This window comes from Ptiloglossa arizonensis, chromosome 7, assembly GCF_051014685.1.
Source record: "Ptiloglossa arizonensis isolate GNS036 chromosome 7, iyPtiAriz1_principal, whole genome shotgun sequence".
NCBI lineage: Eukaryota > Metazoa > Arthropoda > Insecta > Hymenoptera > Colletidae > Ptiloglossa > Ptiloglossa arizonensis.
Window position 1 is genome coordinate 8,839,990 of NC_135054.1, and position 16,197 is coordinate 8,856,186.

Sequence of the window (16,197 nt, forward strand, 5' to 3'; positions counted from 1 at the left end):
ATCAACAGTGTGTTTTTATCGATATCATGTCACGACGATAAACTTCATGTATCCATATCGTGATCTATTCTGGGTAGGTGGATCTTCTACATACGCCTTATTTTTCAAATTATTTAACACTTTTTTTTAACATCTGAAACTAAATCTATAAACAGTATCATTTATTGATCGATATACTGCCTTGTCTCGTTTCTCACTTATTGCAAAGAGAACGAAAGATCAGTCTTGAAAGGAATTAGTTTTAGTGGGTCTTTAATAGGTTGTTCAATAAGTTTTGTTGTTCGATAAAGCTTATTGAACAACCTATTACACTATCTCCGTATGAGTTAACTTTAGTGTCGTTTGTTGTTTACAGAAAGTACCAAGTAAAGATGTTGAATTTAATGATAAATGTTCCCATTGAAACTCTTCTCTCTGGTTATAATAAAATCGAAATTTCTAACAAAAATTTTCTCTAATGACACATAAGATTAAAAATTGTATGTATTATTGAGTGCACTGTACAGTGCATACATACGGAGAGCATATTAATCTCTGAAATATAATGGTATAACCGGAACAATACGATTGGAATTTACAAAAAAGTAGATGAAAATTAAGAAGGTACTTAAAACTCACTACTGAGAAGTCGTACACTATTTTCAAAGTGAAAATTGTGAGCACAAAAAGATCTATTTGATCATATCTAACAAGTAAAAATTCTTTGATGCAACAAAGACTCCGCGTACCAAGAACAAATAATCCCGACTAAAATAAGAATGGAAAATTTACTTTTCTAAAATAATTGTATATTATACATGACTATGTATAAGAGTAAAGGAACATTTCTTTAATTATTGCACTTTATGACATTAAAACTTCAAAGTATGTACAAACTATTATTAAACAGAATAATGTTTTTAGTTAATAGATTAGATATTGTTCGTTATTTCGAATCTTCTCTCGCTCATTTCGAAATTGAGTTGTACAAAAAAGCAGTTGGATAGTTTCATTCTTTTTCTTTTTTCAAATGCAATCACACTCGGGAAAAAATCGTGTCACAGATTAATAGATACAATTAAATCGTAAAGAATTCTTTTTTTTTTTATTTTTTTATTTTCACTCAGAACAGAGCTATATTTCGGGTCCATTTACCGTAATCACCTTTTACATATCGATGATACAGCGTCGATAAAAACATTATTGATGAAGTGTTGGTCGGTGGTTTAAAGTATTATACATTCAAACTAAATAGATTCGCATTTGAATACTTTATGGGAATAGCACAATGTTTAATTAATAATTTTTACAGTTATTTATATAACATAAGTATTTTCTCGATTTCGTATTGAAGATTAGAACACATAGATATATTTGTTGTGCTAGTCAGTGTAACTTCGTCCAAACTAATAATAATTGATTTCAGAGTAGAATACTATTAGTGTTTTGAAATCCTATTGATGTGATGTTTTCCATTTCTTTTTTTGCAATTGAAATTACATATTTCTATCAATGTCGTCTTGAATGTAGTTTTCTGGAGGTTTGTGTCTTTTCGATGGTTATTGCTGTGAGTGAATTATTACTAAAACTAATCGACTAAACTCGCGCGATGTGATTGCCTTGAGTCTTGAACTACTTTTGACTTAATCTTGCATCGATGTTCGATATCTGATCATTCGACGTGTTATTAGAGTATCTTAGAGCTAGTTCTTTATTGCGTTGTTTTTTTTTTTTTTACCCATCTTGTGGCAAAATTAACGACAATATCAGAGACGTTGCTCCACGATAATTTGATACTTGCTTCGATTCTTTAAATTTTGTCTAGATCATTGCAAATGTTATATTACGTGTGCACTATTAATGTGCTTTGAGTGATTACAGAATACTTTTCGAAGAATCATGGTAAAGTTTTTAAAATTTGTATGCAACTTTGAAAGGAAAATATTCAATAATGTCGAAGAAACTAATCGTTCAAGGTTTACCAGTTGAAAACGTAAATAATCGAGATATACGAAGCACATGTCTTTAAAGTTGTTTAAGATTGGTCGAATACTATTTTCTTATTTTATTTTATCAAATTATCGTTCGAAGTATCATGTTTTCCACGTGTCTAGTAATTTCGTTATACGAAGAAAAACTCATAAATTCGAGCCAGTAGAGACTATCATTTCGTAGACTACATTACCCTAATCTGATAAAAGTTGGGCTAATAATTAATTCGATGTTTAATATTTCGTGCCAGTGAAACTAACAGCAGAGCATCGACAACTGCATTCTTCGACAAGTATTCCGTAATTTCTAGATTTACCGAATTTAAACAAAGTGTCACCAATGATGAACACACGAAATTGTTAACGCTTTTCTTGGGAGCAAATAAGTCTGTGCAATGAGACTCTAATGTTCGCGTTAATGTGTAGACAGAGAGAGAGTCGGTAATGCCAGCAATGTGCGCATAAATGAAGTAAAAGAAAAAGAAAAAAAAAGACGAATAATCAACAATTTCACTCGCATCGCTCATCAGAGCCTCACACAGTTATTTTCTCATCTGTAACTCACCTGTGAACGCGTGTATATATCTCTATGTTTATCGCCATATACAGGCATCTGTGACACATGCATACCTAGCCTCGACAATACATTATACAAATACGCGTGCACACACAGATACACAAACACGTACACACTCTCTCACACACACGCACACAGTCTATGAACACTTAAAGTCAAGAAAAGAACCCTTTAACTAACTTTGTATGTGTCTATCTGTTCGAACTTTCTTCTCTTCGTCCTCTACTACTACGTAGGTGAAGACTTCTCGTATGCAAGTAAGTCTACCACGGAGCGGGTGTATAATTAATAATGCATATATGTAATATATATTATACGTGTGCAATATAATATATAATACATTAAACTGCCGCTAGATTCGTGATAATAAGAAGACGCATATTTAAATAGATCACAAGAAGTAGGCTATACGTAGCCATCATCAATTACAGAGCAACGCTGTATTATTTTGATCGATACCGCTGAAAGAAGAGTTCCACCTTTTGCACATCTGTTTTTATTTTATTCTTCCTACTATTTTTGCTGGAATATTACTAATTTTTTAAGGGATAATCCCTGACCAAAAAGATTCAAAAAATTAACGAAAATTTGACGACATGCAAGGGGTACCTTGATAAATAATATTTCTTTATTCTTTTTTCTCCTGTTCGCCATTTTTCCCAAGGGAATAGATAAAACCAACTGCTGGACAATTATCTGTTCTTTGTTTTTATTCCACTATTCTCTAACACTGGGAAATATAGACAATCGTGTAAAAAATGTTACTTGGTTAAAACTCATCGATTGCTTAAACAATTGCAAAAAATATCGAAATGGAAATAGAGAATTTGTAAATACTTTCAGTGATGAAGTAGACAAGAAAAAAATAGCGACGGTGGGATATATTTAAATATTCGGATAAATAAAAAGTAACAATGATGAAACGAAAAATATTCTCAAGTACAATGAATAACGCGATCACACGATGTAACTACATTTTTATTAGGCATAAACAAATATCGTACTCCATTTGCAATGAAAGCTGGTTATGTGATTGATAATCGATTGGTATTGATATTTTAATTAAACATCATAAACGGATAAATTTTAATAGAAAAAGCCTTTAAAGAGTTTAAATGTATATTACAACGCGATAAATACAAACAAAATAATTTACAAACCTGAAACTTTATCGTATCTTGTCACTGTTTGATAATCATAATACAACGCAAATAGAAATATTCCAATTTCTGGATATTGGTGTCACTTCCTTGGAATTGTATTCGCACGATAAAAAAAGTAGCGCATTATTTTTCAGGACGTTCGCTACACGTAATTTCAAATGTTTCATATATTTTTTGAATATTTGGTTTCGGTATTTTCCCTTATTAATATGCTAAAATTGTATTATATACTCTTGCATGTCCTACGATATTAAGCATCGTAGAATCCAATGCGAAAATTAATCAGGTACTAGAAAGCTAACTATATAGAGTGAAATTCTTAACACAGGCCACTCGAACAAACTCCTTTATTCTTACGATGGACGATGGAACAATTTCACGAATAGAAGTTGCTTGGCACCGAGTCGGACATCGCGCGATATCATTTTATGGTTGTAATCGTACGAGAGAGCGTCAAAGATATTTATTATATATTATCATCGATGCATTCATGGGATTTTCCCGATGAAAATGACCCGAAACACGATTCCATTCGGATTATTTTTCAATTATACGTAATCGAACATTTGTTCAGAAACGATTCGAATAACCTGCAATTAAAAGTAATTCGAGAAAACTTTTTGATTCATTTTCGTCCGTTTAATTTCACCAATCACTCTCACGAAGAATTGCATACTCCAAAGTGCACAATTTTAATTTTCATTAGAAAAAAACCAGGTAATGCGAAGCTCGCGCGTTTTTCTTCTATCTCGCTCGCTCTCGTCGACGAACGCTATAAGCACGGTTAGATTTTAACCTGACGTAAAAACTCTACCCGTTGCATGTGAAAATAAAATATTTTTCTTCGTCACTGACCTTTGACGACCTCGAATCGTATGTTTCCTCTTAAAGGTCTCTATTAAAGAGCAAGCAAAGAAACATACAGCGCTCTTTGAAAGAAAATTGTCGACCTCGAATTATCCTCGACGCTCAATCTTACAATTACAACCGAAACGTGACATCGCGCAATATCAAATTCGAAATCGAAACCAACCTCTGTTCACGAGTTATTCGAGTAACCTGTATCAAGCATCTCATCCTGTATAGGCCGTCCATCTGTACAAATGTGCAAAGTGGCCTTTCACAGGCGCTACGTAATGTCTAGCCTTATGCTGTGAGCCTAACCGACGCCATCGAAAGAAAAAAAAAAGAAAAGAAAAGAAAAGAAAAGAAAAGAAAAAGAGTTAGCCGAAAGAATGAGCCGTGTTCGCAAATAATTTTTTGCAAACGACGAGTTTCGTACCGGTCCTTTGCTAACAAGGATTACCCTTAGTAACTCTGCTTCAACACGATAGAATTCTACGATTTATCGAGCACTCTTTCGAATCCTCCAGTATGTCGCACAAGTTTTATATCGATTAAAACGTGCACTGGCAATGTCGAGTAAATATCCACATCGTAAGAAGTTATCACTGCATGCCGTTTAAGTACGATTAAGTAGCACTCAATTAACAGAGACAAAGATACCGCTGGCAATATATTGGATTGTTCTTGTTTCTCGCATCGATCGTCCATGGCCGACCGCCATCTTGGTTCCGCTCAAGGCATCACGTTTTCTGTTTTGGCTTGGCGTTTCGTGAGATCGGCCGATCATTGTTCTTTGGCTCTGTGAATTCTAAGCATGAAATTATTATTGCCTGCGTACAACGCTTACGATGGTATAATGGAAATGTGTACATTAGCGATACGTTTGATGACAAGTTTGTACAACGCGGAGGAGATTCACGGTTGTACAGTGTGTATACCCTTTTGGTCGCGGGTGTAGTGCTGCATCTTCTTTAATTCTTCGCTCGTCCGCGTTGCCACGAGCAGCATTGGGAACGGTAGAATTCAAAGTGATACGTGTCTGAATACGCAGTAATGTTTAAATAGATTAGTCGCTAAGGTCCGTTGCAGCGTGAGATTAGTCTGTACAACGGCCAAAGTCTCCCAGGTGATTAGTCTTCCATAGCTTCAGCCTCTGGGGAACACTCGACGCAATTATTTCCTACGGCGAGGATACACGTGTGGAGAGTGTACCTGTGCTATGGAAGTATCAATCGACTTTGGAGATGTGGCATTGAAAATGCTGCGGGAACGAACCGTGACAACCGACTGTCAACGAGACATCGAGGCATTGAACGAAACTCGTTGCTCGTGAAGTAAAACTGAACGATTCCTCAACGCTGGAACGAAACTTCAATTTAGTCAGTGATTAGCAATAGAGTAGCAATTAGGCCTTAGATTATTAGTTAGGGTAGCTAACATGTGTAGTGGTTTGTTACAGACGACCACCATCCTCCCCCCACATTCACTCCGCCAGAACTGCCCAAGATGGTTCACGTAAGAGGTACAGGTACACCTCAATCAAAACCATGCTATAATCTCGCAAGCTGATCTTCCTTATTTCGATAAATCACATGATATACTGGTACACTGTAACCAATCGCTTTCAAAGAATCTCACCGACGAAAGAATTCGATAAACCGCTTCGCGAAAAGTACTTGCGCTCTCGATTGTTAACATTGTCGGTTTCCGATTTTCTTTTTCGATTCTGTCTCATGAGTAGACTGCGGATGTTCACCCAACGGCATATTTTTATGGAACAACGTTTCAAACATAGGATAGAGATATATATATTTCTGTATTATATAATATATAATACAACATAGAAATTTGCCATGTTTCAAGGATACTATTAACGTATGTCTTTGTATACATACAATGTTCGTACATTTCTATATATCTTACGTATTTCCAACGTACATTGCACATTTGATTTCAGTGACGTGTGCACAAATATATTACATACTTGGTAAAAATATACAAAATTTTGGTACATGCAAATTATACATATTCTGCGTGTTGTCATATGTCGTACCTGTGTAAACATCCGCAATATAATCACAACGACTACATTTCACTGGCCGATTCCGATATTTCTCTCAGGGATTTGATACAAAGATACTTTGTTTAACGTTAAACAGTATTGGGTTTCGATAGTATTTAAAGAAATTTTTAAGTTGAAAATGTTATATCGAATTAGAACAATCATTGACGCGAAGTTATCGAAAAATTAATCGAAATAGTTGAATTCTTTTCAATAGTATTCTTTAGCTGGAGTAGAACAATTATGTAATAACTCAAATCGTATATAATCACACTACATGGTAAAATTGATTTGAATTTATACGCAAAACAAAATTTGTTTTATATATATTATACATATATATTTATTTATTTGTTAATAAATCGTATCTTCCACACTATATGGAATTAAAAAGTTTAACGGCTGTAGGAACTCGATCAAAATTTTTATAGAGAATCTTAGGGACGTACGATTTATTCCATGATAAATACTATAGTAGAAGATGATACAAAAAATAAGTATTTTCGGTCAACATCGGTGGGTATTTTTGTAAAATAACTTCTCCTGGAATTTTTCGTTTGTGAAAATTATACAGATGAACATAAGCGATATTCATATTATTATATGTTAATACAATTCACTTTAAATTTATAGCTAATATTTATAACTAATATTTACTTTCTCTGCTTACTTTGATCGATTGATGAAAATACTACACACAATTGTATTAATTTAAATATACTAATGCGAAACTAATTACCGAAAATAATACGATTTTGAATAATACGATCTCGATACAAAGTTTGTTTCGAGCAAAATCCAGCACTGTTTCATGTTTGGTGTACATAGTATATCGGAAGGTGCCTACTTTGTTCTTATAACGATTTTGGAGAAAGTAGTGATAGAAGAAAATTATTCGTTTACAATCGGAATAAAATTGAAATCACGATTGCGTGATACTACTTTCTCCGGTCTCGATCAGAGTGCATGTAGCTACCGTAGATACATCATAGTTCTCGTATATTGAGTTAATTTGTTTAATTAGTTGATTTCATTTATTCGTAGTATCTCCTTTAATTTCCACCATAAATCACAAAAATTTATTTCCAATTTTATAGAGTCCATTAGACGATGCACCTGTTTTCTTTGTTGCATTTGTTTGTTTCTTTCTGTTTTTCTTTTTTCCATTCCTTTTCAATTTTTTTCTTTTCATTTTGTAGAATTCATTAGAATTTATTAATCACATAGCTCTTAGAAAACGTACCGGTATCATAAAATTTCAAAGCTTTTAATATCATACTTAGCGTCACTCATGTTCTGTTATAGATTTCGTTTTATTAGAGTTCTTGTTTCGGAAATACAGCAGTTTATAATAAATAAGTCACAATAATTGATCTGTTTCGTATAATATTTTATTTAATTCTGGTTACCTAAATAGTTTCTCTTAAAATATTTTGAGAAAATAATTACCGATTACCGTGTTAAGATTGGTCCAAGTAATTGGCAAAGCTGTCGTTGAGAAAAATGTTTCGGTAAATTGGAATCTTTTATCATATACACGCGATGAGTGAATCTTTCCATATAATTAAGTCTATGCAATACATTTATTGTGGTGTTCGTCTGCGTAAGTAGTATAGCAGAAATTTAACGACATCAGCGTTTCTCACTCTTTAGCGTTACTATACGAACAAATTTTTGTACGATAGTTAAATATTTAGTATATAGACGTTTAATATTTGACTGGACCACATTTGAATCGCATCGATAGATTTTTATTTCTTTAATTTACTCTTCGAATCCGGTCTTGAGATTAGTGCAAACGTCATGGACAGTTTGAGAAATGCTGTTTGAATTCAAATGTTTTGAGCGATTCAGTATTTTCTGATTATTTTCTATGTGCTAAGTACATACCAGATTTGGTTAAGGATGTTTAGAGTATATACTTTTCAGTATTTCTTCTTTGATATGTGTCACTTGTATGGATATATTGAGAGTTACTTGAGTATATATATATATACGTTCTACTTATGTCATTATATTAACGATTGCAAAACAATGAATTGATAGTTGTAGAAAGCACGGTAGATTGATCCACATTTTTTATTAAAATATCTTTCCATGGTAACGTTAGAACAGGGCACATTTCCATACTCTATTTCATTTTCTCGATTTATTACGTATAGGTGGTGTTTCATCTGATTATCGTGACGAGCGCCTAACCGCTTTTTTTATTGCTATTACTTAGCACGCATCATAATGGCTGGAAATTTCTTGTGTCGTGAGCATTGTTTGGTTTTCATTGATACGTTAAATTTCTTCTGCCGATGTTCATTATTCGAAAAATTTATCAGTTTAAATTTTACAATACACGCGGATGTGTATTGTAAAACACATTGTGTTATTGCAACCGGTAAGAAAATATCTACCACACGTTATCATGTTGTGCGTATTTTGATTTCATGGTAATATTCTTCATATTCTTTCCAGATCGAAAGTGTCAATTGTAAACGCGATTTAAATTGTTTAAAAGATTATAATCGAGACAAAAAATAATTGTTTTAAGAGACATCCCACTATTGGTTCCGTTTGGAGGAATTTTTTACTTCGGAGGGTGATGACTTTGAAAACAAAAACCTTACACTGGACAAATTTCTATAATCTGTAGATATAGATAGGGCAATATGAAAATTATTTTTTTGGTAGTTCTTTTCTCCTATATTCGAAGACCATTGGCATTTTTAAAATAAGACGGTACACGTTTACGAATGTACAAATATAAAGAAATGACGAATCAACTGAAAATATATACGTTTTTAACGTAAGAATAATTTATTGTAAATGACTGATGAAGCGAATTATTCGAATAACGCAAAATATTTTTCTGAACACGAAGTGTATTAGTTTTTACAATTAACTTATAATTAGCTTTACGCCTCGTACGTAGACGTTACGAAATCAATTGAATGAAATGAACTGAACGTTATTTCTTGTATAAAAAAATTGCAATAATTTCTTAGAACATCATTTTTAAATGATTTGTACCGAGTTCTGAGAATCTCGAAGCTCTTGTTATATACAGTGAATAATCCATTAATAACCATGTGTTGTATACAAGTTTGCCAAAGCATGCACGATTGTAAACAATTTTTTTAGCGTCACACATTATTGAATTTGTGTTCTAATATCGGTCAAAGAAAATTCCCATGATCTTGAAGTGTCAGAAACTAATGACCTTGAAAATATAATTTTTATATTAAACTATCGGTTCCATGAAACCGTAGAACTTTGTTCTTCGCGAGATTTTTATATTTTCAAACGCCATCAGAAATGTTTAACTGTCCTCTGTAAAATAACTCTACAAATGTTTGCAATAATCCCCCAATGGAGTACTAAATTTTTATGTAAAACTTGGATTAATACGTTAGGAAATTTGTACTATACTTTGCATGGATTATCGGATGAAATTTCAATAATTTTATACCTCGCGTTGGATAACATTTGATGTATTTTTGAAAACCATATCGTTCACCAATCACCAGCAATTGTAGCCATTGAAGATTCATAAGGTGGCACGTGCAAGGGTACATAAGTATGCGTGCCTGTAAGCATGGGACTGTAGGCTCTTGCTGGTAAAAAGTATTAATGCGCTATAACGGGGGGGAGGGGGGTTAGGTCGCAATCAGTGTGACACTCTGTAACTATCTTAACCATTGTTGCTTTGTCTATTAGCTACGCTGTACAAAAAGTTTAGATACGAATTAATGCTAATGTATTAATTGTAGGTGAGGTCAGTCGCGAACGAGACGACCCGAACGGTGAGTTTCGTATGAACCTAATGCTCGTTTATTTTCTTGTGTTGCCCCATGAACGTTGCCCAATGCTTCTTGACATCGCAGCACAGGACCACGAAAATATTTCACACTGTCTTGATCGCAAAACACTTGTAAATATAATACGAATGTGCATTATTACGAATCGCCACGGTCTAAACCGATTTTTAGATTTATTTAGTTTTATCTACACGTACGTCAACCTTTATCTTCTCCAGTAGAACTGTACACTAACTGACAATGGATAAACTGTACACTGGAGTCGTTTACTTCTGAACAGCTCTTTCTGTATACTTTACAGCCCGTTCAGAAGTCTGAAAGAGTTCTCGTACTCGTAGTTTCAAAAGTAGTCATAGTTGATCTAGAAATTAATAGCCGCAAATCATAATTAGTTCTCACTGCCCTAAGAATTAGAAACGAAGGGGAACTTAACTTAGAGCAGTGTACAGTTTGAAGTTAATTATGGAGTTCATTTCACCGATGTTACGAATATGTTACTTTGTATTATGTGTATAATAAATGTAATTCACGTTTCGTAATGCCTCGGTAAGTCTTCGCTTCGAAGATGTGTAAAAATGTTTTAGGTATAGTTTGAATTTTTTTCACGCGGCAAATACGTTACGTAGGCGTTTCTCTTTCTCTGAAACTTATTTTTATTAAATTTTCGAAGTTGTTGCAGTTTATTCGAACAGAAGGATGTGTTTTTAACCATCGGTTGACGCTAAGTCGCGTTTACACGTTCGTTAAAACGAATGAAAAAATAATCTTCGACTAGTAACCAGTTGATAGTTTTCTTATTGAATTTTCAGATTCAAGGTAAGTTCAAGGACACGAGAAAATTAAAAGTGTGTCTTTCTGTTTGAAAAAAATATGACGATCTTGAAAATTTTAACAACGAAAAATAAGCTTGATAAGAAATCCTTCGCGCACCGCGTTTATTTTTTAAAATAGTTCAAATTATAACTAGAATTAATATTTCGTATCTTCGAAACTGAAAGGCTTATTTTGGGTATTCTTCCACTAAACTATCGTACATGTGTATTAATATGAAAACACTCCTGCCTATTTTTCAGCCATGAGAAATCATCGAAATTCCGTCGGGATGACTATGATGAATTCAACGAAGCAGGTAAATAAGGTGAAACCGAACGTAAATCGAACGACGAACGACAGCTTATCAAGTCCAAATCAACCGTACAATCAAAGGTATGTAATTCTAAATTTAATTTTATTATACATAATTTCAAGTGTAAAAATTTTCCAATAAGAAATCAATTACACAAAATCTTTTTCCATTTATTTTTTGGAATAGATAATCATCCACCGTTACGAAATCACTTGTATAGTACACAGATCCATAAATTGCTCTCAGATTATGTGTTTAGAAAATTTTTCCAAGGTGTTTCGAAATCTATTTAAAATTGTAGTCACTGGACTACCACCTCACTTGAAGACTAAAATCATAGATTATTGACAAACTAGTGGTTGGTTACAATTTCTATCGTTAAATATGTTGTAAACTATTGGTTATCTTCAATAACAATTTAATGTGGATTTCTTAGTTCTCCATCTAGAAAGTTTATTTAAAATTCGAGCAATTCCTATGGTCCTTTTCTTAATGTTACAAAACAATATTTTGTTTTAAATAAAGATGAATGAAACGTTACAAAAACCTTCTGATTCCAGATCGCAAGAGGAGTCCGCGTATCCTGGCTACCATCTCGCCTACGAAGTGAAAAAACTCATGTACGCTTTTTTCGTTAACACTAATTACGTTATGACGTGGTTGTTGTGATTACATTTAGTCGTGTATTTTTGACACGAGAAAGCTTGCTAGAAAATTGCATGTGAATGTACACTTTTACAGGTTTTCGACGTTCATCGATTTGAATTTTAAATATATCAAGTTACACTGTGGTTTATAGTTCTAGATCTCTTTTTCGTATAGACAGCATCGAAGGCGAAGGAGATTTAAAAAAAGCTGTAAAATAATTTTACGATTGATTGACAAATAAGAAACGTCGTTGCAGACGTTCCTTTTATCCGTGTTCATGTATACCTAGTATGTATAAATCGTATTCATTACATCTATTTAAAGAAATAATGTTTCTGGTATGTAAATGATTTTCAACTATAATTCCTAGAAACTGTAAAAACAATTTTTGCCTTTCATAGCAGTCCACGTAATTTCCAGGTTACTTGTTGGTGTTTTTATAAATTTATGCTGGTATGGTATTATTTGTTTTAATTAACTTTAAGTAATTATATTGACAAACACCGATACATTGCATACATACACGATGAATTTTTAAAGACAATTCTCTCGGAAAAAAAAACTCGTATAAAAATATTTTATTCCATATTCTTTTATTTATTTTCGTATAAAGAATTTATTCTCTCCACGATTGTGTCACAAATTTTTCCATAGAATATTTCGTAGTTAATCAATCAGTCTGTGTTTATAATTTATCACTGTTGTTGAAAATAAATTGATATAATTTATAATATGTCTAGGTATTAACATCTTGAATGTATAGTGCATAGATCCATAAATTGCTCTTAGTTTATGTGTCTAGAAAATTTTGCCAAGGTGTTTCGAAATCTATTTAAAATTATAATCACCAGACTACCACCTCACTTGAAGAGTAAAATCATAAATTATTAACACTAGTGGCTGGTTATGATTTATATCGTCAAATATCTTGTAAACTATTGGTTATCCACAATAACAACTTAATATAGAATATTAATATTTTTACTATTATTACTAATATACTATTTACTATTATTACTAATATTTTGCTATATACTTTTTACTATCATTACTAATATTTTGCTATATACTTTTTACTATAATTACTAATATTTTGCTGTATACTTTTTACTATTACTACTAATATTTTGCTATATACTTTCTACTATTATTACTATATTTTTTAATAATTTATTAGATTTTTTGGTTCCTTTAATATGGTTTCTTAATGATGAGTATTATTAGCTAAAAATATGTGTCATTCGGAATGCAAATCAAATGGAGGTTTAATAGCTCCTCGTAAACTTGAAAGTGCACTTGGTTCGAGATTATAAATCTATGTCCACAAGGTAAAATAGCGTAGATTGCTTATGGAAATTAACGAAGCTCTAATGTTAGGATTCTAGAAAAGTGTTGAAATCTACGTGTCACATACACGCATGAAAACACGCACACAAATGCTCGTTCATAGAATTTGTATTGTTAACACTGACTGCTTCTCGTGACCTTTAATATGTGTTTGCACTGGTTTGAATAGTTTGCACATCGAAATCAGATACACCTTTTATTTCATTCGAGACTGTGGGTCTCGTACAATACGATTTCCTATACCACGGCACGATTTTCTCGTGTTATACGGAAATCTATTATATTTCGAAAGATAAAATGGTAAAGTAGCATAAATCTGTCAATTTCTCTCGATATAGAAGATGATTAATTTATTCCTTACGATAGTTCCAATCAACAGACAGGGTGTCTTTCAAAAAGAATAAATACGTACGTAAAATTGTTGCATGTAATGTTTTTGTAATATAAACAGACAGAATTTTGTTAAAAATTGCCTTCGAAAATTACAAATTAACGACGATAAGAAAAATATACGCATTCAACCAGTGTTTTTAATATGATTTAAAAAATAGTAAAGACGCAATTCTTTCAAACATAATAAGACTCTGATTAACTATATTCCTAGGACCTGTAAGAAAATAACGAAAAAACATTGAACGAAGCAAACTTAAGCACAGCCACTAGTTGGTTAATACGGTTTACTATTTTGATAAAAACGTGTAAAAATCGTACTGTTTTCAAGAGAGGTCTATGTTTATAGGATATCCCATTTTAATCGATCCATGTCAATATCATCGAAATTATTGACGACACAAAAGAATGTGTCCGATGAAAGAGTTAAAAGTGGACACGGTTTCTTTAGAATATTTATATTTAGACAATCGAGGGTTGCCATCTTTGTTTCAAAACGTAATCATGTATTTCGTTTACGTAGCTTTGTAAAGTACAAAAAGAATGACCTGTACAAGTGATTCAAGAATACATTGTTCTTACGCTTGAAACTTGAGAGGATATCCATCAGTCCGATGACAAAGATTGCCTGCATCATGAAATGATGGGTCAATCGTTTCAAGCGATCGATTAGAAATACCTTGATGTGGGTCGAGTATCCTCTTCGTATTGTGATAGAGACGACAGGTTGGTTCTTCTTGATACACCTATTTTTTCTTTTTTTTTCTTTTTTACTAGTCCCACAAAAAAGGTCTAAAGGTGTCAGATCGAGTGATCTCGGTCGAAACTCGATACGACTACCTTATCCGAGCCAACCACTAGGAAACGTATCATTAATGCGGTTCGAACTACACGATGCTAATTGACATAAGCATCGTCGCGTTGAAAGCACGTTATTTATCCGATCGAGTACTAGATAAAAGAAGTACATTGTTCCGTTTGAATAAATGACGGCAACTTGTGAATGCTCGAAACAATATTGAAAATAGAAGATAATCATTTTTTAGAATGAACCAGCTAAACAGATCCTGATTAAACAATACACATTCTCCAGTTCGAAGCAAGAGGTTGTTGCACTTAGCGAACATTAAACGATACATATCACGGTAACAATAGATTCGTTTTATTTAAACCAGAAAACTTTTACCAAGATGATGACAAATCGATGATCGAGTAAGATAGTCTTTTCATAGACCTCTTATTCTTACTATCTATAACTAATTTAGAAAACAAGTATCGTTGAAACTGATCGTTAACCGATCCAAGAGACATTTGAGAAAACAATTTTTTAGACCAATTAAACTCGAAGGACTATCTGAAACAGGGTTATTTATTTTCAATCCAAAAATTGACGATCCGTGTATTTGTGTGCTCCAATACACTTGGTGCGTTGTTTGAACGAGTCGACGTACGTTGTGATGTCAAGATCGTTAACACCGTATGATAAAATTTCTTTCAGGCCAACAAGCAGAGCCTCGGGCGGCACAAACGTAAACAATAACGGTGGTCTTCAAGTCGGAATCGCCGACGATCAGGCGAAAGACTTCGATTTTGAGAAGACCGAAATGAAGTACGACTCGACGGGCATGTTCCATTGGAGTCCATCCCGCAACCTCGAAGACTGCATACTGGATCGTAATCAGGCAGCCATGACGGTCCTAAATGGACACGTCGTTGTATGCCTGTTCGCTGATCCCGACTCGCCTCTCATCGGACTGAGAAACCTCGTCATGCCATTACGAGCTTCCAATTTCCATTACCACGAGCTTAAACATGTAGTGATAGTTGGGTCTGTGGACTACATCCGCCGCGAGTGGAAAATGTTGCAGAATCTACCAAAGATATCGGTGCTAAACGTAATGAATATTTCCTGGTTGTTTAAACGTCATCATCATTGTCACTCAAACATACCTCGATGCCCCTTCCATACCACTTGAGACATCATCGAAAGCTTCTTTTAGAATTGAACCGATAAATCGATAATACAAATCCAAAAATCACATATGGAGATACTTGAGAAAACAGCTTCTTAGACCAGTTAAACTCGAAAGATCATCTGGGACACGGTTATTTATTTTTAATTCAAACGTGTAGCTTTATTTTTTACGCACTTTGCATCTACTCGTATTTTCGGAGTTATTAAAATCCGAGTTATTAATTTTGAACTTTCACTGTTGTTCAACTCATCGATTCAATTACAAAATAATGTTTCTTTTGAAA

The 16,197-nt window shown here is 33.3% G+C and overlaps 1 protein-coding gene across 50 annotated transcripts in view; it reads left to right on the forward strand.

Annotated features, from left to right (window-relative positions):
- Positions 1–16,197, forward strand: part of Slo (calcium-activated potassium channel slo) — a 149,382-nt gene that overhangs the window by 126,064 nt on the left and 7,121 nt on the right. For 29 of the 50 annotated variants that reach the window (XM_076315902.1, XM_076315918.1, XM_076315919.1 and 26 more), the window contains 5 exons: positions 6,016–6,084; positions 10,380–10,412; positions 11,501–11,633; positions 12,114–12,173; positions 15,437–15,833. In XM_076315902.1, coding sequence (XP_076172017.1) covers positions 6,016–6,084; positions 10,380–10,412; positions 11,501–11,633; positions 12,114–12,173; positions 15,437–15,833 — 692 coding nt within the window. The remainder of the gene's footprint in view (positions 1–6,015; positions 6,085–10,379; positions 10,413–11,500; positions 11,634–12,113; positions 12,174–15,436; positions 15,834–16,197) is intronic. The other 21 variants (XM_076315920.1, XM_076315904.1, XM_076315907.1 and 18 more) reach the window with 3 other exon arrangements.